This window comes from Arvicanthis niloticus, chromosome 1 (assembly GCF_011762505.2).
Source record: "Arvicanthis niloticus isolate mArvNil1 chromosome 1, mArvNil1.pat.X, whole genome shotgun sequence".
In the NCBI taxonomy this organism is placed as follows: Eukaryota; Metazoa; Chordata; class Mammalia; order Rodentia; family Muridae; genus Arvicanthis; species Arvicanthis niloticus.
In genome coordinates this window covers 95,113,595-95,139,828 of record NC_047658.1, presented here as the reverse complement: position 1 = coordinate 95,139,828, position 26,234 = coordinate 95,113,595, and the positions used below count along the sequence as shown (strand labels likewise).

The window sequence follows — 26,234 nt, the reverse complement described above, 5'->3', positions numbered from 1 at the left end:
GTTATAAAACTAGATAACCAATTGCCTGCTGGGCCCTACTTGACTACATGTAGCTTTCCCACTCCTTTGTTTGCTTATTATTTTAAAACTCCAGGCCAAAGTCCAGGAGGGGACATGACCGCAAAAGCTGAATTAAGGACCTTGATCCCTGGAGATGTGGATATAGCCCGGTCTCCAATGGATATTCCCTTGCTTAACCCATAATGTCAAAATACAGTTGGATAACAGTGCAGTTCCCCGACTACCCCTGTCCCAGGCCAAGGTTCAGATCCTGAACTGGCCGCCTCCCTGAGCTCTCAGAAAATAAAGCTTCATTTTTAACTTCTGTCTCTCAAGTGAGTTTCTCGGCTTCCATCCTGAACTCAACACTTCCCAGCGCCACTACATGACTCTGATTTTCTGTTGGCCACTGTGATTCCTTCATTGGCTTTCAATTTCTCCCATCCCAGAGATTCTTGATTTCCATATGAAAGAGTATGTGATTTGGAAACTAACGTTAATCCTGAGATTCACAGGAGAAAAACCAGTTCCACAATTCTGAGCCAAATTGGAAGCAAGCTTTAACTAAGTACTGACCAGAAAAATGAACTCTGTTCAAGTCCACCCCCCAGTTCCCAGTGAGTGGTGACAAGACACATGTCGTATGGGCTTTTCCAGGACAAAACCTTTCAGCCAAAATCACAGGTATTTCCCACGTGGCTTTGTTATTTTCCAAGAATCACAACTCCAGCCTTCCAGGAAGCTACCTGGTCTTCAGGCAGGTGGGGTTTATAGGTTGAATTTGGCTCTTACACTAGCTCTGAGGTGGGACCTGGAAAGCAGTAAGATAGGCCAATTCGTGCGTTCTATCACTGTGACTTAAGTAATTGGCTCAAGCAGGGACATGAAACCAAAATTAGTGCAGGGACATGGATATTTTTTTTTTCTTGTGCAAGTACAAAGCAAAACCTTAGCTCTCTGAAGCGAGAAAGTCAGAAGTTCAAGTCCATCTTTACCCACAATTGGTTTTGAGGCTAAGCTGAGTTACATAAAATCCTGTCTCAAAAATTAAACATGCAAAAACCAAAGAAAGCGAAGGGCATAATAGAGGAAGACTCACAAGTGTGAGGCCCTGGTTCATTACAAACACTACCAAAAAGAAACAAAAGGAAGTTGTAGGTACAACCACAAATGCAGTTCAACTACAAAATGTAAGGCAGACCAGTACATGCATGTTGTTAGCAAAGACTCCTTTATCACGTGTCCTTTCCCATGCTTGCCTTAGTAAAACATCCTTTCACCTGTGTCCGCTTCAGCTAAACATTCCTTCATGTGTCTGCTTTAGCAAAACACCATCTGATACAACTGACTTTCCAAAGAAACTGGAAGTTGCCAGTTCATGTCTCCTCAAGTTTGTAAAAGAGTTTACGACCATAAACTTTCAGTAGTCTCTGAGCTCCCAGGAGAGGCTTCCTCAACTGTAGGTGTTGTCAAATAAGAAAACCTACTCCAGACGCTTTAAAGATTCATCCCTGTACTTCTGTTGCTCTACAACTATTTCTGGTACCAAAATCTGTATTAGTCAGAGTTCTGTAGAGGAACAGAACTCGGGGGGGGGGAGGGGAGAGAAATTTACATATATATATTATTTGTGTGTAAATATATATAATAAAATATAATATATAAATATTTATTATATTATAAAATAAAGTATATAAAATATAATTTAAATTTTATATATAAATTTTTATATATGTATATATATTATATATACACAGGCATATGCATATACATGTATACATATATGGTCCAACTAATTCAACAATGGATTATATATAAACAGAAGATCAAAGAATCCAGTAGTTGTTCAGCCCATGAGGCTGGATGTCTCAGCTGGTCTTTCATATACACTGGAATCCCAAAGAAGTAGGCTCTAATGTCAGTGAAGGGATGGACTGACTAGTGAGGTAGAGCAAGCAGACAAAGAACAAGTGTCCTCCCTTCAAATCCTTACATAGGCTCCCTGCGGAAGGTGTGCTCCAGAGGTGGGCTTTCCCAGCTCAAAAGATCTGGATTAAAGATGATCTTCCTACCTCAAACATCCAGATTAGAAGTTGAACTTCCCACTTCACATTAAGAAAAAGTCCCTCACAGGTGTGCCCCTCCATTTTTGGGTTTAGGTAATCCCAGATGTAATCAAGTTGACAACCAAAAATAGCCATCACAGTTTGAGGCTAGCCTGAGCTACATAAAATCCTGAATCAAAAAAAAAAAAAAAAAAAAAAAAGCAAAAAAGGAACAAAGAAAGGATTTATTTTTAATATGGCTCCTACTATCTGCTTTACAAAGTCTTGTGAGAGTTTACAGAGAAAGCTGAAGTGTTTATACAATGAGAGCTGTTGCTATCCGTTTTCCCAGTGGTAGGGAACGTGTGTGGCATGCACAAGGCCCTGGATTCATCCCCAGCACCATCACACACACAAAAAAGCCCATCCACCACCGAGGTCTTACGCAATTGAACATGAGGAGTATGTGGGTGTCTCCTGACTCACAAGCTCCCTCTTAAGAAACACACCTCCACCACAGCCTTGCAAAATCCTGCATTCAAGTCCAGGCATGATAGTGCATGCCTTTAATTTCTTGAGAGGAAGAGGTAGTTGACTATCTATTAACTCGAGGGCAGCCTGGTCTCCACAGTAAGACACTGTCTTTAAAAAATGATAATAGTAAAACAAAAAAATTAAAGCTAGGCACACTAATGCTAATACATGCCGATAGTCCTAGCATTTAGCAGGTAGAAGCCAAAAGAATTCAGAGTTCTCAGCTACTTTCAACTACAGAGCAAGTTTGAGGCTAGCCTAGGCTATATAAGACTCTACCTCAAAAGAAAAAAAGGGGGATGGGGTTGCTAGAGAGATGACTCAATGATTAAGAGTGCTGGCTGCTCTTGCAAAGGACCAGATTCAGTTCCCAAACCTATATGGTGACTCACAAGCATCCATAACTCCAGCCCCAGGGGACCACAGTGCCTTCTTCTGACCTCTGTCACATGGTACTCATACATACATGCAAGCAAATACTCACCCACATAAAAGAAAACAAAGCAATCTATATAGTAGGGAGGGGGAGAAGGAACTTTGAGAAACAATGAATTTTCCACACAGTTGAGTGATTTTGATACAAGTAGCCCACGATCAGGACTCAGGAGTCCCGCCCCAGGAGGGAGCAAAGAACAGTGTGGGTCATGCTGCTCCCAGAAGCCATATATTTTTAAATGAAAATTCCAATACCAGCTGTTGGATACCTCCCTCCCAGTAGGCCAGGACACTCTCAGAGGCTCCCAAAACAACAGAAGCTACTGGATGGTAAGACCCTATTGTTAAAGATGCTGCGTGCTTTGTCTCTAGGACACAGAGGAGTCAGGCTAGAGCTGAGCTGAAGCTTCCTCTGAAGTGGCTGGCTTTAACAGTTCCACAGGTCGGCTGCTGGGAGAGAAAGGCCATCAGTGGTTACCACTCTGATTAGATCTGAAGCCAAGGGAATACATGCCTGGTACTATCAATCTGCTCAGAAGTTTATAGGTGAGGAAGTCACACCCAAACAGAGGACCTACAACACATGTTTTGCTTAATGAACACTTGTCAAACTTCTTGCTAAGTGTTTATGTTTGTACCCATATATTATTGATAAGAGAAGCTTCTCTTTTTTTGCAGAGGGAGATAGTTAATGAAGAGACTCATACCAGATCAAAGTGTTGAGAATGAGTGAATCTTGAGTTGACATCCCTAAGTGGGCATCTTCTATAACACTCTCAACGGCTTAGAAAGCACTCAGATGAGGGAGAAAAAGATCACAAGAGCTGGAGGCCTGGCAAGATGGCTGTAAATGTCTGTCATCTGGACATGCTGGTATGATGGTTGTTCTTGTCTGTCAACTTGACTACATCTAGAATGAACTACAATCCAGAAATGGAGGGTATACCTGTGAGGGATTATTTTTGCTTGCATGAATCTATTTCTAATCCAACCCTTTGAGGTAGAAAGGCACACACCTGAGATCTGAATCTTGAGGTGGTGCACCTTTAATCTGGATCACACCTTCTTCTGGAAGCCTATGCAAGGACACAGAAGGAAGCTTTTGTCTTTCGCTTACTTTCCACCACCTGGATAGCAAGCCCATTCCTTCACTGACTTTGAAGCCTACTTTGGGATTCCAGAATATACTAAAGAGCAACTGAGACTCAGAATGTGGACTGAGCAACTACTGGATTATTGGACTTTCCATTCACAGCCAGTCATTGGACTAGCTGGACTGCAACCTGTCAGTCATTCCAACAAGGGGTGTGTGTGTGTGTGTGTGTGTACATATATATGTATGTATGTTATGGTCTGACTCCCACCCAAACAGCTGTAGCCACTTTACTCCATGCCTGCCAGATATTTCATCGTGTTGCTGTAACATGCCTGCCAGTCACTGACACAGAGAAGTGACTTGGCTCAAGGACACGCTGACCATATTCCCTGTTTTGTTCTGTGTGCTCTGAATGCTCTGTATGAGGTTTGCTAATCTTAAAAAATTCCACAAAGCTTTACATAGGACCCATCAAATCAAAGGTCAATATGAACTGTTACCTCTCAACTATCTTGAGTCAGAGCTGACCACTGGGCAGCCCTTCCTGCACCTACATATGAGCTCACGGTGGTTTTTGTGGCTGACACTGAAGAATGCTACTAATAAGCCAAAAAGTTATGATTATAATATTCATGTATGTTCTGTTATCTCAATGTTCTAAAATTCCCCTGTTTACCAGCGATCCACCTTACTCATCTTAAAGGTTAGCTGATAAAATTTGCCTAGTAAGCCAACCACACCCGCTCCTTGCCCTTTAAATTTTAAACCTGGTTTTTCAGGTTTAAAAAACTCTACCCTGGTAGTTCACCTAGGATAATGGCAACAGCCAAAGTACTGAACATCAGGAAGAAACTCTACGAGGGTAAAACAAAAGAAGTTATGAATTGTTAGATGATCCAGGAAGAGTCCTCCTGAAACCCAAGGACCAGATTACAGCAGGGAATGCAGCTAGAAAGAACCACCTGGAAGGCAAAGCCGCAACCTCCAGTAAGACCACCAGCGGCATATTTCAGTTGTTACAGGAGGCTGGTATAAAAACTGCTTTCACTAGTTTGGGGAGACTGCTTTCATTGCACCCCAATGTGAAATGATTCCAGCTGAATGGGTATGTTGAAGAATAGCAAGTGAATCTTTTCTCAAAAGGAACCCTGGTGTAAAGGAGTATAAGTTTTATCCACCAAAAGTAGAGATGTTCTTCAAGGATGGTGCCAATAACGATCCACAGTGGCCTGAGGAACAACTCATCACTGCAAAATTTTGTTTTGCTGGACTTCTTATAGGGCAGCCTAAAGTGGACATCATGAGTCATGCCACACAAGCTATTTTTGAAATTCTGGAGAAATCCTGGCTGCCCCAGAAACTGTACACTGGTTGATATGAAGATTGAATTTGGCGTTGATGTAACCACCAAAGAGATTGTTCTTGCCAATGTCATAGATAATGATTCCTGGAGACTATGGCCATTGGAAAATCAGAGCCAGCAGAAAGGCAAAAGTCTTACCATGATCTCAAAGAAGTAACTCTGGAAGGACTCCAGAGGGTAGAGAAAAACTTTGAGTGGGTTGCAGACCAAGTGGAGTTGCTTCTCAAGTCAGTCAGTGCAGGGTATAGTGCTAATGGGTTCAACCCCTGACCTTGGTCACTGTGAAAAAAATTAAGAAGGCTTGTGAAGATTTGGGGATTCTGTGTGATCTTAGAGTAGCATCTGCACATAGAGGACCAGATGAAACTTTGAGGATTAAGGCAGATTATGAAGGGGATTGCATACCTACAGTATTTGTCACAGTGGCAGACAGAAGCAAAGGTCTAGGCCCAGTGATGTCTGGTAATATTGCATATCCTGTTATCAGCTGATCCCCACACACACCAGACTGGGGTGGCTCAGGATGTGTGGTCATCTCTTCACTTTCTCCAAGCTATCAGCTCAGTTTGCTGCTCAGATATTTGGGTTAAACAACCATTTGGTGTGAGCCACATTTCAAGTGAGCATATTGAATTCATGGATATCCTCAAAGCAGGCTGATAAGAAAATCAGAAAATGTAATTTGTAAAACAGCAATTTAATTTGTAGGAGAATATAGCCGCTCAGAGGCCTCGGGCAAACTGGGTTCACCTGAAAGGGAGGCTGGAAATGAAAAAGAGACAGAGAGGCAAGAAAAACATAGACCCAAGACAAAGTTTTCTGATCAGGGCTCAAAGTTTAATTTTCAGCACTTTGTATATATAGGAGAAGCCCATGAACCCATCCTTTGTGTCAGCTGGATGTGGCAGTCTATGCTAAGTTCCTGTAGGAAGTTGTACCTGCAGCCAAGGCAGATAACTCCACCTAGGTCCTATTGCTGCAAGGTCTATTGTGGTAAACAAGATCTTTCCACAGGAGAAAAGTTACATGTTCCTAGTTTGGATTTAAAGAAAAAAAAAATCAAGCAAAGCCCACGCCTTTAATTTCAGCACTTGGGAGGCAGAGGCAGGCGAATTTCTGAGTTGGAGGCCAGCCTGGTCTACAGAGTGAGTTCCAGGACAGCCAGGACTACACAGAGAAACCCTGTCTCAAAAAACCAATAAATAAATAAATAAATAAATAAATAAATAAATAAATAAATAAAAAATAAAGCAAAATGATTTCACAACAGAGAAAACAATTCCATTTCTTTTTTTTTTTTTTTTTTTTTCGAGACAGGGTTTCTCTGTGTAGTCCTGGCTGTCCTGGAACTCACTCTGTAGACCAGGCTGGCCTCAAACTCAGAAATCCTCCTGCCTCTGCCTCCCAAGTGCTGGGATTAAAGGCATGTGCCACCACCGCCCGACAACAATTCCATTTCTAATGAACAAATGTTCCTCAACATTTATGAGTTGTGACATTGTCAGTCGATATTATTAATGTTTTCTGGCTCTACATAGTGATATGTCCCCATAACCTTAGCACTCCAGAGGCTGAGACAGCAGAATCAACAAGTTCAAGGGCAGCCTTTACTGTGTATTGAGACTCTGTACTTGCCGGAGAGAGAATCTTTATAGTTAGTAAAATTAGCATGACACTGCTAAATTACATCTCATCCTCTGTACAGTCATTGTTGGGTAAATATGTAATTACAGAACTGAAGCAATGTGTCTGCTGTTCAAGAACCAGTGTGACACTCTTGCAGATGACCTGAGTTTGATTCCCAATATCCATGAAGACTGCCTCACAATAAATAACCTTTAACTCAGGGGATCTGACCCCTATGGCCTCCTTATGCACCTGCTCTCAAATACTATTACACTCCCCCACCCAACACACACAATTTAAAAAAAAAATAAACTTTTTTAAAGAAAAAAAAAAGCCTACCCTAAAAGCAGACTGGTGCCACAATTAGAAGGTTTTTCCTTCCTGTGGACTCGGATGTCCAGTATTATGGTGTGCATTCAATATATGCGTGGTTTGTGTGCCAATTTCCTGAACCCTAACTAATACGGATGGCATGAATACATCACAGCGCCAGATGCCTAAATAAGACCAGCACACACACACACACACACACACACACACACAAAAGACATGAAAATGGACAGAGGAATATTTGAGAAGAAGGAAGTTAGCAGGAGTGAGGGAGAGAGGGGAGTAGGGAGTAAATTTGATCACATGTGTACACACGTGTAAAACAAACCAAGAGAGAAGGGAATGAGCAGAGGCCAGGGTGCATGTGCTTCCCTTGCGTATTCAAGGCCCCAGCACCGCAAAACAGACATTAAAATACCCCTTCTGCACCACTGCCAACCACCCCACCTAGCTAGACTTCCCATGTCCTCCTCAGGATCTAACCAGGTGAGTCTCCCAGGCCTCCCCATCCAAGCCTTCCAGAACCTTCCATACCACCATTCATATTGCATACACTTACCATTGTCTGTTACACGCATGTCTTATACTTTCTCCTAATTTAACAGCTTGCCTTAGTTTATGAATTCTCTGCCTTGTGGATTTGAAAAGCTTTAGCCCAAATGTCATCCTTATGAAGGGATGTTTGTTCTCTAAAATGCCTGAGTGACGGCATGTGCTTAATACTACGATTGTTGTGTGTGTGCACATGATGAGTGTTCATGTGGGTGCATGGGCCACAGCGTGTGTGTAAGGCCAGAGAACAACTTTGTGGAGTCAGTTCTGCCCCTCCATTTTCTCACAGCGTGATGATTACTTTTCTGTTACTGTGGTAAAATATCATGGCCAAAAACTTAATGGAAGAAAAGGCTCAAGTGGGATAGGGTCCATGAAGGCCCAGAAGTCACGGAAACAGCAGGGCAAGCATGGTGGCAGGAGCATGTGTGACCACACTTTCATCTACACAGCTGTCAGAGAACAGGAAGTGAAGGAGGGCTTTAAATCTCAAACCTTGCCTCTTCTCCCCAACATTTCCTTCAACCCCCTATAGGTCCCAGAACCTCCTAAAACAGTGCCATCTGCTGAGAACTAGGTGTATTTTCATGAACACATAGAGGCTATTGCTTATCAAACTACAAGTAGGTTCTGGGGATTAAACTCAGTCACCAGGTTTGTATGGCAAGAGCCTTTATCCACTGAGCCACCTCGATGACGCCTCTAAAAAGAGTTATTTTCATTAAGAACACACACACTGTACTGGCTGGTTTTGTGTGTCAACTTGACACAAGCTGGAGTTATCACAGAGGAAGGAGCCTCCCTTGAGGAAATGCCTCCATGAGATCCAGCTGTAAGGCATTTTCGCAATTAGTGATTAAGGGTGGGAGAGCCCATTGTGGGTGGTGTCATCCCTGGGCTGGTAGTCTTGGGTTCTATAAGAAGCAAGCTGAGCAAGCCAGGGGGAATAAGCCAGTAAGTAACATCCCTCCATGGCCTCTGCATCAGCTCCTGTTTCCTGACCTGCATGAGTTCCAGTCCTGACTTTCTTTGGTGATGAACAGCAGTGTGGAAGTGTGAGCTGAATAAACCCTTTCCTTTCCAACTTGCTTCTTGGTCATGATGTTTTGTACAGGACTAGAAACTCTGACTAAGACACACACACACACACACACACACACATCCTGTTCGGTCCATATGTTACTTGTATGTACATATTTTCTCTTTTTTAAAAAAGTATTTATTTATTTATTTATTTAATGTGTATAAGTATACTGTAGCTGTTCGGACACACCAGAAGAGGGCATTGAATCCCTTTACAGATAGTTATGAGCCACCATGTGGTTGCTGGGAATTGAACTCAAGACCTGGAAGAATAGTCAATGCTTTTAACTGCTGAGCCATCTCTCCAGTCCTATATGTACATATTATAATACCTTGGTTACTTAGTTCTTTGTGTAGAGTTAAGGCCTTATGTGCTTTCTCTCATCCACTTCTGCACATCTATTGCTGTCCTTGTTCAGCTCATATTTAGCCAGCCTTGTTGGTGAGAATATAGGTACAGTTTCTAACATTTCTAGGAGACATAATCTCACAGAAAACTCCCGATTCTCTGGCTCTTACAATTTTTCTGCCACTTCTTCCTAAAAGTTTCCTGAACCTTAAGTGAGGAAGTTGTTTTGTAGATGTATCTGTTGGGACTTGGGTCCAGAACTCTGCATTTTAATTGGCTGTGGTTTTCTATAGTGGTCTCCATATGTTGCAAAGACAAGTTTCCTTGATGAGGGGTGAAGACTACACTTATCTGCAAGTATAAGGACAAATGTTTAGACTGTAGTTAGGGATTATGCTGGTTTAGTAAAGTGGTGGTTGTAGGTTCTCCAAGGCCTATGACTTCACTAGCACTGAGTAGGTGGCTAGGTTTCCAGTACCAGACATGGCCTCCCTTTTGCTAAGAGGGTCTTCAGTCCAGCTGGAGAGTGGTTGGCTAACTCTAAGGTATGTATGCCACTACTATACTGCACCCTAAGTGTTACCTTGCCATGCTGGTCATTGCTGTAGTTCATAGGCATCATAGTTGGGTAGGACTATTGGCTGCCTCCCTCCTTTGGAAGCTTGAATGGTGCCTTCAAGTACCATGAAAACTGTTCCTCAGGGAGGGGGTGTTCAGATCAATTCCAGCTCAGGGGTCTCTGGGTGGTAGCTGAGCTAGTCAGCACACACACACACACACCCCAGCTCTCCTGTACCCACACCACCAGGGCAAGCTCTCCAACACTGCCCCAGCTAGCTCACTCAGTGCCACATTCAGCAAGGATCATGACCAGTTCTCTCACGTTCATGCACTGGGATCAGCTCACCCTTAACCACGCCAGCAGAGCCAGCTCTATTTTGCTGCCCAAGTGAGGTGCAGGGCCCCCTTTCCTGAGTGCTGCAGCAGATGAGGGGGAGGGCCAGCTCTCCTGCTCTTGCACCCTTGGAGCTGGCTCACCTGCAACTCACCCCCAACCGGGGCACAATATGATATCTGAGAGGACTCCCAGTGATGAACCAGTACTGATAGTATAGTAGGAGCCAGGGGCTTTGAACCAGACCAGTGACTCATTGCAATGAACATTTGCAAGTAAGGATGTGTGGACAAAAGAGTATACTGTGTGACACACTGTCACACACTACAGCTTCCACAATGAGATTTGGGGAGTAGGGGTGTAGAGTTGCAAGGGCAGAGGGTAGGTACAAAGAGATGAGGAGATGAATGGTATTGTGATATATGATGTGAAATCACAAAGAATTAAAAAGTTAAATACAAAAAAAAAAAAAAAAGAAACAATCAGCCTTACTTGCCTTGGGTTTTCATGTAATCAACTTTACAACCTAAGCGAATGCATTGTTTAATCTTAGATTATGTTCTCTTCCACGACCCTGACCCAAAACAGTGCCTGTCTATCACTTACCCAAAACACAAAAACAGAGGTTGAAAGCAATCTTATAAAATGAAAATCCACCACACTGTTGAACACAATATTTATGAGTATTATCAAACACAAAACTTATGAATATTACTCAATAAACAATGATGTTTATCTGGGTCATTTGGGGCCAGCCGGAGTCTGTAACAGACACTGTTAAAGATGTCTGTAATTTGTCCCTCATTCCCTCCCCTTAATATGCTTTCTGTGCTGTTCAATAAAGACAGAGCAAAGCCATTTGTAAGGGTCAGACACACAGCCACATAGACTCAGATGCAAACACAGGGACAGATTTCTAAGACAGCCCTTAGTCAGGTACAAATTCAGGCTTATACAACAGACAGAGGACTAAAGACACAGAATGAAACAAAGAATTCGAATCTGGGACCCCTCTTAGTTAAGTGACATCGAGGGGAAAGGCTTCGATTTTTTTTTCTGTGACACAAGCAAATTATTGGTAGCTAGCAGTTTATTATTAATGCAGACAAACTGCATTTTAGAGCTCCACGTGAAGGGTCTTAAATGTGTTAAATCCACACAGAAGTACATTGTACCCCATTGATATGTACAACTATTATATGTTAATTAAAAATGAAAAATAGCTGGGTGGTAATAGTACATGCCTTTAATCCCAACACTCCAGAGGCAGAGGCAGGCAGATCTCTGAGTCTGAGGACAAAGGGAGTTTCAGGACAGTTAGAGAAACCCTGTCTTAATAAATAAATAAATAAATAAATAAATAAATAAATAAATAAAAGCTTGGGGAGAGGCTAGCCTCCTGAGCCCCTCCTTCAGTCCATGATGGAGAAATGGGCCAATCTTATGCATGTTTGCTTCCAGGAAACACAGTTCAAAAGGACAATGGCTTAGTCATGCCCAGAGAACAGTGCTTCACAATAGCCCAGCATCCTAAAGAGGGCTATAGATACAGCCTTCATGATTTCCTAGTGACAAGGGCAGGGCCAATGTCCTCACTCAAGTCATTTGTCCTTCTGCCACCACAACAGGCTCCCTAACCTCAAAACAAGTGAACACTCCTGTAACAGGGCCCAGACCTTAGCACAACTGACTCCATGATGGAAGGGCCATTCAGGCCATAAAACTCAGCACACAGACATTCCCACCAGCCAAACCTAAAACAAAGGTCTAGTTCATCAAAGCCCATAGCTCTAGGAAAGTCCTACATGTACTAACCTTGCTTTCCAGCTTCAGTAGTTCTGGCTAACTATACTTGTTAACTGAGTATGTCAACCCAGACCATGGTTTTTGTGCTTAAAAACTTACCCTAAAAAAGACTCAGGGTGATCACTGGGATCCACAACACCCAGTGTAGTCACTGGCTGGCTAATAAAGACTCTCTTTGACTCAAATCCTTGTCTGAGCAGTCTTCTCTGGTGTATACCCCACAACACCCTTATGGAGACCAGAGGTCTCTTTTCTGGATTGCAGAAGTTAGAGAGTCTAGAGGAAGCCTGAGGAGAGCCCACTGTCCCTCACCAGGATTTAGAGATCTTTATGAACTGGACAACTTGTGTTAGCTTCCAAGCTGGAGTATTCTGAAAGGTGGAATAGAAATGGCTAGGAGCAGCTGAGATATCCAGACAAGAAAAGAGGTAAGACAGTGTCCCTTAGATAGGTGGGAATACATGAGACCCCCTAGACAAAGTGTATCCTGGAGAAAGCAGCAGAATTGAGATAGTGGGATATGCCTTTGACCAAAAGAACTGCCTACCATGGCAAAGAGAGCAGATAGTGAGTGTACTTCCTGTAGCAGGAAGTACAGTCTGGGGCAGGGGTGGGACAGTGTACAAGTGTCACAATCAGTCATGGCTGGAGAGAGAGAGAGCTCAGCATTTCAGAACACACACTGATCTTACAGAGGGCCTGAGTTCCATTCTCGGCACCCACATTAAGCAAAACAGCTCAAGAACGCCTCTAATTCTAGCTCAGGGGGACCCAAAGCCTCTGTTCACACACATGCATGTAACCCCACATAGACACACATGCATGGTGAAAAATAATAAAGATAAGTGTCTTAGGTTTCTATTGCTATGACAAAACACAATGATCAAAAAGCAAGTTGGAGAGGAAAGGGTTTATTTGTTCATTATTTGAAGGAAGTCAGAATGAAAACTCAAAACAGGGCAGGATCCTGGAGGCAGGAGCTGATGCAGAAGCAATGAAAGGGTGCTACTTACTGGCTTCTTTCACATGGCTTGCTCAATCTGTTTGTTTGGTTGTTTGGTTGTTTGGTTGTTTGGTTGGTTAGTTGGTTGGTTGATTGGATGGTTGGCTGGCTGGTTGGTTGGTTGGTTAGTTGGTTGATTGGATGGTTGGCTGGCTGGTTGGTTAGTTGGTTGATTGGATGGTTGGCTGGCTGGTTGGTTGGTTGCTTGGTTGGTGGTTGGTTGCTTGGTTAGTTGGTTGATTGGATGGTTGGCTGGCTGGTTGGTTGCTTGGTTGGTGGTTGGTTGCTTGGTTAGTTGGTTGATTGGATGATTGGCTGGCTGGTTGGTTGGTTGCTTGGTTGGTGGTTGGTTTTTGTCTTTTTTAATTTATTTATTTGTTAGAAGCCATCTAGAAAAGGATATGGCAAGCAAGCAAGTTTTCTGGAAATGGTCCACTAAATTGCATGGCTGCAATGGGTGAGCTCTGAGATGCAGGGTCCTCAGAAGCCATCCGTTTTTGGCCCCTGAATAGCAAGAGAGAGTTAAATCGCCAGAAGTCATCAGTTTTTGGCCCCAATCACAGACACCATAGCCCTCACTGCCTTCTTCAAGAACCTGACCGTGGGGGCAGGACCCAGCATTTATTTACTATACATCCCAATTAAAGCTTGCCCTCCCTCTTCTCCTCCTAGTCCCCCATCTCACCTCACCTCCCCCCCATCCCTCGCTCCCCTTCTCCTCAGAGAAGGGAAGGCCTCCCATGGATATCAAGCAACCTTGGCATATCAAGTTGCCATAACACTAGGCTCATCTTCTCATATTGAACCTAGACAAGGCATCCCAGTTAGGGGAAAGAGATCCATTTGCAGGCAACAGAATCAGAGGCAGCCCCTGCTCTAATTGTTAGGGGTCCCACATGAAGACCAAGCTGTATATCTGTTTCATATGCGTATGGGGCCTAGGTCCATCCCAGGCATGCTCTTAAGTTGGTGGTTCAGTCTCTGTGATCCCTCATGGGCCCAGGTTAGTTGAGTCTGTAGATTTTCTTATAGTGTCCTTGACCACTCTGGTGCCTTCAATCCCTCCTCCCTCTCTTCCACAAGATTTCCCAAGTTCCACCTAATGTTTTGCTATTGGTCTTTGTATCTGTTTCCATCAGCTACCAGATGAAACCTCTCAGAGGACAGTTACACTAGGCTCCTGTCCAAAAGTACAGCAGAATATCTTAATAGTGTCAGAGGTGGGATCTCTCTCATGACATGGGTCTCAAGTTGGGCCAGTCATTGGTTGTCCATTCCCTTGATTTCTGCTCTGTCTTTACCTCTGCACATCTTGTAAGCAGAACAAATTGTAAATCAAGGATTTTGTAAGTGTGTTGGTGTCCCCATCCCTCCATTGGAAGTGGCACATTTACACAATGGAACACTACTCAGCTATTAAAAACAAGGACATCATGAAGTTTGCTGGCAAATGGATAGAACAAGAAAACATCCTGAGTTAGGTAACCCCGGCCCAGAAAAACACACATGGTATGTACTCACTTACAAGTGGATATTAGCCATAAATTATAGGACAACCATACTACAATTCACAGACCCAAAGAAGCTAAGTAAGAAGGAGAACCTAAGGGTTGATCCTGGGTTTGATCTCCAGCATCAACACACACACACACACACAAAGAGAGAGAGAGACAGAGAGAGGGACAGGGACAAGGACAGAATGAAGATAGAGTGCATCCCTTCTCTACTTGAGGTCTCTATAAATTAGATGTGATGCTGAATTATGCTAGGTGCTTTTCTTTTTTAATTAATTCAATTTATTTATGTTGAGAGAACATGCCCATGCCACATCACGTTTGTAGGTCAGAGGACAACTTGCTGAAGTTGGCTCTTTCCATCTGGTGCCAGGAATCAAACTCAGGGAGGAGAGGAGGAGGAGGAGAATCCAAGACCATGGCTGTAGTTTGATTCTGAAAGGCCCCCTACAGGCTCACAGTGATTGTGACAGGCTTCAGATTCTTTTGCCTCCACCTCCCAACTGCTAAGAAAGCAGGTGTGTGCAGCTCATTTGTACTGTGCTGGGAACCCTAGCAGGGCTCTGGCATCCTAAGCCAGCACTCTACCTCTACTTCTACTTCTTGGAACTATTTCTGCAGCCCAAGTCATCCTGCCATTGTTCTTGATGTTGGAGACAGGCTCTCAGGTAGCTCAGGCTGGCCTCAAGCCCTCTCTACCTAAGAATAACCTTGAGTCCTCCAGTCTCATCCCTGATTTCCCAAGTGCTGGGATTACAGGTGTGTACCACCATACCCATGTGGTACTGAGGATCAAGCTTAGGGCTTGGTGCAAACTCAACTGAGCTAAATTGCCAGTCCCGGGCTGGTGTTTTGAATGCCAGTCTCCAGCTAGTGGTATGGTTTTAGTGGAAAGTAGGGCAACAGAAATACAGAAAAACAAATGCTAGTAGGTTCTCTCACATACATGGATTCTAACTTCATTTTTATATAAATGAGCTCACACACACATACACAGACACATATATATATCCCGTGTGTGTGTGTGTGTGTGTGTGTGTGTGTGTGTGTGTAGGTCATAAAACTAGAAAGTCAAACATGAGAAGAGAAAAATATTTAAGGGAGTCCCAAAATAAGAGACAAAAGTGTTAGTTGAACCAAGCAATGTAATCAGATTTAATGCCTCTTGTCTACACTGATAGCCTACAGCCATGGTGTGCTCTCAGTGTGATCCCAAGGTGCCCAGCAGCCTCCAGACCACTTAGAAACTTGTCAGAACCAACCGTCTTTGCTGAGCATGGAGGCATACACATGTAACCACAACACTCCAGAGACTGAAGAGGAGAATCAGGAATTTAAAGGCAACTTGGGGCACATAATGAATTCTATGTCAGCTTGAGCTACATAGCAAGACCTTATCTCCAAAGACAAGAAATAGAAATAGAGACAGAAATAGAAATAGAGAGGGAATCTTTTTATTTTTTTAACATGTATCAGTGTAGCACAAATGCTCACAAAGGCTGGAAGGGGCCATCAGATTCACTGTGATTGGAGGGTTATGAACCACAATGTTGCTGCTGAGAACTGAACCTCAGTGTTCTGCAAGAACAACAAGTGCTCTTAGCACCGAGTTATCACTACGGCCTCAAGAAGCCCTCTTTGACCCCCCACCTCCACCCCGCTGACCTACTACATCAGAAACAGTCACTGTTGTTTGTGATAGAGTCCTGCTGGCTTCCAATTTGCCAGCCTCCTGCCTCAGCCTCCTGGATGCTGGGATTATAGTCAGGCACCAGCACTCTCTCAGGATTGGTGGAGGCTTTAAAAAGGCAGTTAAATGAAGCACTAACTGAAAACCCACCAGGTATAAGGAATCTGCAACCTTGAAGAGGAGGGGGCCTTCAGGAGTGGATTGCAGGACTGAAAAGACCATTGTTCCACAGACTTCCCAAGATCCTCCACTAAATCCCTTCCAAATCCTATCCTCTCCCAGCCTTCCTAGTCCTCAGCTTCCTCCTGGAACTCTTGGCCCAAACTCAGATTTCTTCACTAACCTGAGTTAATCTTCCCTCTATCCCTCAGTCGGTCCCCTGTGCATCCCAACCTATACTTCCTTAAACTCTGTAAGACAAACACCCCCTCCCTTCCCACCCCAGCCCTAGAAGTCTGACCCCACCCATCCCAGTCGGCAGGAGCTCAGGCCTGCTCGTTGTCAGGCCCCACGAGCAGCAGGGGCTGGGCATTCTTGCCCTTGTCATGCCAGCACACGTCAAAGATGGGGTACACCGGCCCGGGGAGACGCTCGTGGAAAGAAAAGAGCGGCGTTAGTGCGTCGGGGTTGCTCGCATCATAGAAAGCCAGGACGCCGTCGGCGAAGCTTAGGTAGAGGCCGATGCGCTCCGGCAGCCTCTCTAGGGTGCGCAGTGCCCGCGGCTCCTTGGCCTCCACGTGCGCCTCCAGGATCTTGCCATCGCGCAGGCCGAGCAGCCACAGCCCCTGTGAGGGCACCGTGTGCAGCCGGCCACGGCGGGAAGCGTCAGCTGCCATCACTCCCAGGGCCCAGCGCGGCTTGTCGCCCACCTCCACCTCCCAGTAGTGCTCGCCTTGTGACAGCAGCTGCTGCGCCACCACCGCTACCGCCTTGTCGAACTGGCGTGTGTCGTCTCCCGCTGGCGGCGCCTTCTGCTCTGAGCACTCCACTCGGCGACCAGAGGAAGACACCACTAGGCTCGGGTGCGCAGAGCTGGGATCAAAAGTAAGTTCCTCCAACGCTGCCAAAACAGACAATGGTCAGGCTTTATGGAACCTTCCTTCTCTCCAAGGACCTTAGACTCCTCTCCGGTCTCCACATGCACAGTGTTTGCTCAGCTGCACAGTGAAGCAAGTGGTGGGCAGGACTGGGAGATACCAAATGAGTGATTTTTTTTTTTTTTTTGAAGCCCACAAAAGGCCCAAGATCCAGAACAGGAGCCAGGAAGCCCGATTCTGTCTGTCTTGATGTAGTCTCTGGCCTTAGAAGTTTTCTCTTGAATAAACTAGAGTTCTTGTCATTCCTCCTCTGGACCAGTGGCAGTAAAGACTGAACAGGTGTGTGTGTGTGTGTGTGTGTGTGTGTGTGTGTGTGTGTGTGTGTGTGTCCTGTGGGCACCCAGAAATGTTAGCTCTTAAGAGAGGAGACTGAGTCCTTGGCCCCCAGCCACAGGCTCCCAGAGGCAGTGTCATTTGTAGTTTTATCTCCAGAATTCCAGGAACTCTACAGATCCTCAGCCCTCAGCCAGCAGGAACCAGTATCTCTATGGTCAGAGACAAGAACTGACCAAGGCTGTGGCCGAGACCCAGCCACAGCAGGATTCCTGGGGTCAGCTGGGTGCTTTTCATGTCCTTCACCCATTGTAAACCCCAGGCTCTCAAAGGTCCTTCTCCAAGCACAGGTTAGAGGGCTACAGGGAAGGCCCCAGAAGCAAAGAGTATCTTCTGTAGCTTTCTGAGGTGGGACTACGAAGCCTTTCCCTGTGTCTTGGGCCTCCCACCAACCCCACAGTTATACAAACCAAGAGCTACTCAGCCTTCTCAGTACCTGGCATCAGAGCCCGGAACATCTTCTTCCACACCTGGAATTTGAAGTCATCTGAGATGACAGGCAGCTGGATATCTAGCCTTGCTGGTGGTGGTGACTCTGACAGGATCTTCTGCAGCCTTGGGGGAGAGAGGTGTTGTTGAGGGGCAGGAAGAATTACTCCAAGAGACTAGAAGACACAGGTTGTTGGAGAGGGCTTTCATGACTTCGTCACATCACACCCTTGCCTTAAACTCACTTGGGATTATGGGAAAGCTCTGGAAGTGGGTGGAGATGGCAGCTGTACAGCATGCGGATATGCAATACCATTGAATATAAATGCATCCTTTAAAATGCTTGAGCCAGGCTTGGTGGTGGAGCATGCCAATAATCCCAGCATGCGAGAAGGTAAGACAGGAGGAACACTAATTCCAGGCCTGCTCACACTGTGAGCTCTAGGCCAGTCTGCACTTTGTCATGTTATTTCCCCAGCCCCTGTCCATACGTGCAGCTCCAATGTCCGTTCTCCTGGGAAGTCTCCTTCAGCAATCCCTTTCCCTCCCAGCAGTCTTGACATGATACCTGTGACCTATGCCACATCTGAGGTGCCATTGCACCAGTATATGAGGTTCTGGGGTAAGGACTTAGGCTGTTTCGTGTCTGTGTTCAACACAAAGTGCACAGAAATGGTTGTGAGAAATGACTGGAAAGCACAGGTGAGCAGAGGGTATCCCTGAAAGACTAGGGCAAGTAAGTTCATCGAAAGAAAGAACCAGTTGCTCACCTGCTGGTCACCAGGCAGTATTTCTGGAGAAAGAGAAAATGAGAATGGAGATAAAGAGGGAGGAAAGACTCTGGGGAGTTCTAGATGAGTCTGGGGTCAGAAAGATGAGAAAAGCCAAAAGAAACCCAAGACTCAGCACCACCCTTAGAGATTAACTATCATGTGAACAGAAACAGATGCCCTTCCTTATCCCAGAGACACATAACCACCTATTAGATAACTGTCCCAACAGACACACAAGCCTATAATATCATAACATGAATGGTGCCACGGAGACACTCATGCACCGTCTAACCTGAACCACAGTTCAGAGTCCCAACCCTGATATGAAGTCCTAGCCTGTCCCTTTGCTGTTATAGGCTTCAGGGTCCCCATGTGACAATGGGATGAGGCCTCTGAAGCCCGAGCCATGGCCAGGAAGCAGGGGAGGATCTTATGGAGGTGCTCACCATAAGGAATTCTGTCTGTGGCTTGTCAGCCACCTCCTCCAGCACCTTCTCCATCTGCCTCAGTTGCTCCAGGTAAGAGTTCAGGCTTGACAGCTCCCGCCGCAAGGCAACCCCAGCCTCACCCCGAACCTTTTCTGCTTCACGGTCCAAAGAACTTTCTAGGGCAGCCAGGAACATCCGCATCTTCCCCAGCTGCTCCCCAACAGCTCCCCGGAACTGACGCACTGTCTCCTGAGGTGGGGATGAGAAGATTCTTGCCTATCGATTCTCAGCCTGGACCTACAGTCCCAGGGCTCTGCCACCATAGCCCCTCACCTCCACCTCCACCAACTGATGTTCCAGTACCGCTACACTCTTCTCCTTGCGCATGCATGCCTCCTGCAGCTGTATCTTCTGTTGTGGAAGCTGTGTCTATGGGACAAATTAAAAGAGATGATAGAAATGCCACCCTCCTGCCATCTGTACTATTCCCCTCAATGGTAGCTCCTTCTCCAGCCCTCCACCTGGTCCCCTTTACATATCTCCAAGCCTGACCATACTTCATCCTCCTACCTTTGCCTATGATTTTTTTTTTAATTTTATTTATATGAGTACACTGTAGATGTCTTCATAAACACCAGAAGAGGGCATCAGATCCCATTACAGATGGTTGTGAACTCAGGACCTCTGGAAGAGCAGTCAGTGCTCTTAACTGCTGAACTATCTCTCCAGCCTGATGTTTTTAGCTTCCTAGTGGCCTTAATTTCCCCAGTCTCACCTGCAAGCAGTTAACCCCAGTATAGGTCCTTGCAAGGATCACAAGCAGATCACCACCAGACTGCAAAGTATAGAATGTGGCATACAGCAGGCTTCCAGAAATGAGTGAAGAATGAATGAAAAAAGAAAGGAAGCTGGCCATGATAGTGCATGTCTGCAATCCCAGCCCTCAGGAGGCTGAGGCAGGAGAATCACAAATTTGAGGCCAGCCTGAGCTACATAATAATACCTAATACCTTGTCCCAGAGGAGAAGAAATAAAGAAGAGAGAGGAAGGAAAATGAGGAGGAGGAAGAAGCAGAGGAGTGGGAGGAGGGGGAAGGTAGAAGAGGGAGAAGGTGAGGAGGAGGAAGTGGAGAAAGATGGAAGGGAAGAGAGGGAGAACAATCTTCCCTTCCTGGGTTTCACCTCTTACTTAAAAATTCAGTCACAGTCAGCCTGATGCCCTAGCCAGCCCCTTTCCACACCTATGGGCTCTGAGGACAGAAAATCTAATGTACACACCTGCTATGGATCAGCTAACCCTTCTGAGAACTGGCTAGGGATCCCTGAAGTGCAAACATGGAAGAGCTAACAGTTCCTGCCTTCTTACCACCATTGCCCTGTCAGTTTCCTGTTCTTCCTATGCAGAATGGGAGCAGTAACACCCCCTTTTCAAGCAGATGATACCTCCTGCTCCCCTGGGGAAACTGAAGACACAAGGTGTTGTTTGTTGAGGAATACTGGCCCAGGGGGAAACACAGGGCTGAACCAAGGACTCCTGGCTAGCTGCCAGATCAGTCTCTTCCTCAGAGGTCCTCCCTTGGGCCATCACCATCTGTTGCCAGTGAGGCCTGCCTGGTTGCTCCGGGTGTGTTGGGAGCCGACTTTAGCAGAAAGCGGCTAGATCAACTTTGCAGCCATCTGGAACCATATACCCTGACGAAAGATTTGGTTTTCAATAGCCTACAACAGCTGAAGCACACTCTGATATCCCACATATTTTGTGTTGCTGTTTACTGGCCCCAGCTGCAAGGTGCATGTGGTAGTCACGCCTGCAAGACATGCGGTTCACATGCTATCCACGTGCTATCTATGCCATACATGCCTGTAAGGCGCACGTGCTATCCAAGCCTGCAAGGCATTGCAGTGCACGTGCTGTCCACACTATAGACACCTGTAAGGCTTACGTCATATCAACACCTACAAGGCACGTGGTATCCATGCGCCTACAAGGCACGTGGCAAAAGCCTATAAATAGCTCAGAATTCCCTTCAATAAACGAGACTTGATCAGAATCTCTGTCTTGTCTCCATTCTTCGCGTCTCTTGCCCCAAGAGCTACACTCTCTCTTGACCAGAGCACTTAGCCCCAAAAGCGTTGAGGCAAAGTGTTGAGGCAGAGTGTGGGCCTCAACACGGGTGCCTGTGGTCAGAGGCTCAGACTGCAGTCAAAGGTTCAGGGTCAGTCATGGTCACAGGGCTGAGCCCTGGCAAACAAGCACCATCAGAAGGTAAGGGGAATCCTGGCTGGCCCAAAAAGTTCAAGCTTGAAGCTGGCTCCACTCTCGGGGTTTCAACACATCCTGAGAGATAAGGGGAACTTGGGCCCCTGGATGCCATCAACCTCACCAACAAACCGGTTGCCTTCTACTTCAAGGACTACAGTGCCAAACCCATACAGGACCCATGCTGCAGGACATGGGTGTGCAAAAAAACGCGCAGCCCCACTTCATAAAGTGCTGTGAGCCCCCAGTGCCCAGGAGCTCAGCCAACCACTGAGTCTTTAAGTGGGTTCCTGACCGAATCCTGTCAATGCTCCAGGCATCAAGTCAGGCTCCAGAGCTCTTCCTGTCTCCTTCCTCCCTCGGCTTTTTTCTAGGGTCAGACCTCCTAAGACTAATAACTAATAACTAATAACTAATAACTAATAACTAATGCTAAGCTGATGCAGATCCCTGAGACGGAAACTCCACATCTGACCCTTATGTTTCCAGAAGCCTCACACACTTCTATTTCACAGGTTCTAGTCTCTCTTCACAGACAAAGATGAGCAAGGTTGGTGTTCAGGGGTTAGCAAAGAGGAACTGGGCTGGGTGGTCTCCTAACAACAGGCTCACAGCCAGGACTGAGCTGAACTGAGTAAAGCAGTAGCAGGAAGGAGGGGCATGAGGCAAGGCCCTGGAACGTTTGGGAATTGCTATCAAAGGAGAGGGTTTACGGGTGCTGAGAAAGCAATGCCTGTGAGGCAGCAGAAGAATAGCAACAGCTTCGCTGAGCTGGAGAAGACCACTCCTTACCTCCAGCCACACTTCCTTCCCCATCTCTGTACCTGTTGCTAGGGGGGGTTTCCATAGCCTAATAAATACTTAAGAACAGACCTTCCTGGGCTAGGTAGACACCTATCTGCTAGTATCTGCATGGCGTGACTTGTGATATACATGATTTGTAGGAGTCTGTGTACTTGGTGTATATCCACTCAGATAATTGGATATTCTTTTCTTGGTGCAACTTCAGGATAACACGATTGTATAAGGGTTGTATTCTAGTTCAAACTATAATGACAGCCTAGGCTGGAATCTTGGTGCTACCTACCCATGGTGAGCTTTGGCCAGGAATGCCTCACCCTTCCCACTCCCCTGGCAAACTTCAGGCTTGCACAAGTTTAGTAGTTTCAGGGATGAGTATGCCTCTGGCATGCATCAGTGCACAGCTGGACAGCCAGCCTTGGGGAACTCCTGGGCATGCCCTTAAGTTTCTGTCTGTTCAGCTTACCAGATCTTCCACCATGCAAACAAACCAGTCTAGCAGGCCCACCCAGTTCACCCAAAAGTGCGTGGGCCGAAGGTAGTCTCCCAGTCTCAGTATGCCAGGCACACCACAGTTTGGTCAGACCCAGCTCTGGCATATTCAGGCTTGCTGGAGGACTGTAGCCAAGCAAGCTAGCGATTCTGCTCGCAGCTCCCAGGCGGCTCCTGTGGGCTAGGCTCAGCAGGCGCCTCATGCGGCCTTTGGACCCCCTCTTCTGGTTGCCTAGCTCCGCCCACCCTCCTTAGCAACCTGGAGCCTAGCCTCAGAAGCTCACACTGCAAGCCAAGGCAGCGTCTTTCCAAGGTCAGACCTCGTTCTATTCAGCAGTCCCACCCCCACCTGGCCTTCACCGGGTCCCGCACCTTGAGGCGCGCATGGGCTTCGGCGGCAGGCAGAAGACGGTGACCACGGTGTGAACCGAGCGAAGCACACACTCCACACACAAGTGTGCGGTCCTGCTCGCAGTAGATGCTCAGTGGATCCAGGTGTTCCTCGCACTGGCCTTGGGGCACTTGTGCCAAACCCTCCACAAGGCGCGCCAACTGGAGGTTAGTGTTTAGCGCCTGTGGCCGCGTAAGTGCCTGACAACAGGGACAGGCAACCGTGCCATCGGCGGCAGGTTCCCCTGCCACACGGATCAGGCAGGCACGGCAGAAACTGTGGCCACATTCAGCGGTCACTGGCGCATCGAACAGCTGCAAGCACAGCGGGCAGGACAGTTCCTGACGCAGAAGGCCGGGTGCAGCCGACATGTTGAGCCTGGGAAGAGGAGTTCCATCAGAGAGACCCAAAGACAAGAATTCCAGCTCAATCCTACACTGGGTCTGTGGCCTCGCAGCCAGAGCCCCATCCTGTAACTACCTCACATCCCATACTGGAAGAGAATCTGGTTTTGGACATCTGGTAAAGAGGATGTGGGGTCGTCCCAAAGTGAGTGTATACCGCCATTCTCGGCCCATATAAAAACAAATGTGACCCATCTGGGCATTTGTCAACCCCGGTTTCTAAACACTACCCAATCCACCCACTCCTTGCTACTGATTTAGCCCAGGCTTCAGCCTGTGACCTAGGTCTGGGCCTTCACTCTTCTGGAATTATCTAGAATCCCCTCCCCAACTGACCTCCCACTGACTTCTCTCGAATACCCCGCCCTCTTCTCCCCCCCTCCCCCCCCCCCCCCGGTTATCTCCAGGCCCACAGGACTCACAGGTCTGGTGGGAAAACGTAGGCCAAAACAGATTCCCAGGAGTTCCAGTCAGGAACACGCCTAACAGCAGGGTGATCAGAGTTATGTCCAGAGACAAGCAAGAAGCAAGCAGCAGGCTCAGTGCAAGGGCAGGGATTCAGGGCCAGATGGCAGTGGATGGACACAACAGGTGACACACACATAGTGGACAGACCCTCCCAAATAGTTCAGTGGTCCAAGAACTATATTTAGCTGTCCTACCCACTCCCTCCCACCACTTTCTGGAAACTGTTCTAAATGTGGAGTGTGAGTAGTCAGCAGGCAGACATCCATGTCTAGGCCACCTGGCCTCGCCTGTCCCAGTCCTTTCCTCAGGCCAGGCTAGAGCTTAGCATCAGTGGGGAAACGGGGCCACCCCTTCTTCCTGCACACACTTCCACTCTGCTTCCTTCCTCCTTGATGCCGTTAGTTACTCATTTCACGAACTGACCACTTACCAAAGCCACACTGGCAGTGCTAACCCCACCTGTGGGGAGGCAGGACTGCCTTCCTCCATAACTAAGGTGAGGGTATCTTCCCCCTATTTTCTAGCATAGGCCCTGGAACAATGTACCCCATCTCCCAAATGCTTGGAGAATGAATGAGAGGTGGTTAAATGTGTGACCTGAAACCAGAGTCTACAGCTCAGAACTGGAGCTTGCCCCTGGGAGCACCAGGCTCTCTTATACGCTTATCTTTCCATTGTCAATATACATTTTAATCAGAATAAAAATCAAAGTCTTCCTTATGACCTACAATTTATACCCGTCTGGCCCCACTCACTACTCTAACCAGTGCCTCACCCTTCCCCACCCCCAGGCTCTCGAGGACTTTGTCCGTGCCAACCCTCTATCTAAAGTGCTCTTGCAGTCCCAGATATTGCATAGCTCTTTCCCCTCTCTCCTCAGACCTCTTCTCAATGTCAAGCTTCCAGTGATGCTTTTTCAAACTCCTAGATATTTTTCTTAAATCCTAAGTGTCATGGTGCTGCTCTCAGTAACAAGATAGATATACGATATTCTCTCACTTCTTTAAATTTTAAGTACCAAGTTAGAGAGATGGCTCAATGGTTAAGAGCACTGTCTGCTCCTCCAGAGGACCTAAGGTCTGTTCCCAGCAACCACATAGCCACTCACAACCATCTACAACTCCAGTTTCAGGCAACTTGATAGCCTCTTCTGACCTCTGGATACTAGGCACACCAATGGTATATAAACAGACATGCATATACCCACACACATAAAATGATTTTAAACAATTTTTTAAAAACAATTAAAACAAGAGGCTAAAATGGATGGAGTGTCTTATGCCTGAGAAGCTGAGGCAAGAGGATCAAGAGCCCAAAACTAGCCTTGGCTCATGAGAGCCTGAGAAGTGGGGGGGAGGAAAAGATTATATATATATATATATATATATATATATATATATATATATATATATATGTATATGTATATGTGTATATATGTATATGTATATACACACGTATTATATATGAGAGAGTGTGCTGTTTTAATCCCAGCTCTCAGGAGGCAGAAGCAGGCAGGTCTCTGAGTTCAAGGCCAGCCTGGTCTATAGTCTACAAAGTGAGTTTCAGGACAGCCAGAGCTACACAGAAAAACCTCTGTCCTGAAAAACAAAACAATCTCTCTCTCTCTCTCTCTCTCTCTCTCTCTCTCTCTCTCTCTCTCTCTCTCTGTCTCTCTCTCTCTCTCTCTCTCTCTCTCTCTCTCTCTCTCTCTCTCTCTCTCTCTCTCTGTGTGTGTGTGTGTAGCCAGCTCTGGCAGTCACCTGTAATCCTTCAGGCAGGACAGGTCTTGGACATCAGGACATTGTGTATAAATAAACAAATGACGTAAAGCCAGTCTATTTGGGGAGTTTTGTTTTGTTTTTAGTTTTTGGTTTTGGTTCCTTTTAGTTGTTGTTGTGTTTTGTCTCGCTCTTTGAGAAAATGTGCCATGCAACCCAAGCTGGCCTCAAACTCCCTATATACAAGAAACTTGCTTTGAACTCTTGATCCCCCTGCCTCCATTACCTAAGTACTTGGATCACTTGTGTGCACTCCCATG

The 26,234-nt window shown here is 46.2% G+C and overlaps 1 protein-coding gene and 1 pseudogene across 1 annotated transcript; one reads left to right on the top strand and one right to left on the bottom strand.

Moving 5' to 3' along the window:
- Positions 1-4,926: 4,926 nt before the first annotated feature.
- On the top strand, positions 4,927-6,161 carry LOC117695748 (bifunctional phosphoribosylaminoimidazole carboxylase/phosphoribosylaminoimidazole succinocarboxamide synthetase pseudogene; annotated as a pseudogene).
- A 9,902-nt stretch (positions 6,162-16,063) lies between these two features.
- Positions 16,064-24,335, bottom strand: Trim72 (tripartite motif containing 72). The gene is made up of 7 exons (XM_034512116.2): positions 24,151-24,335; positions 23,306-23,702; positions 19,715-19,810; positions 19,400-19,630; positions 18,951-18,973; positions 18,188-18,306; positions 16,064-17,381 (listed from the first exon to the last, which is right to left on the bottom strand). The coding sequence occupies exons 1-7, from the start codon at positions 24,330-24,332 to the stop codon at positions 16,807-16,809; spliced, it is 1,623 nt and encodes a 540-aa protein (XP_034368007.2). The 5' UTR covers positions 24,333-24,335; the 3' UTR covers positions 16,064-16,806.
- Positions 24,336-26,234: the final 1,899 nt, after the last annotated feature.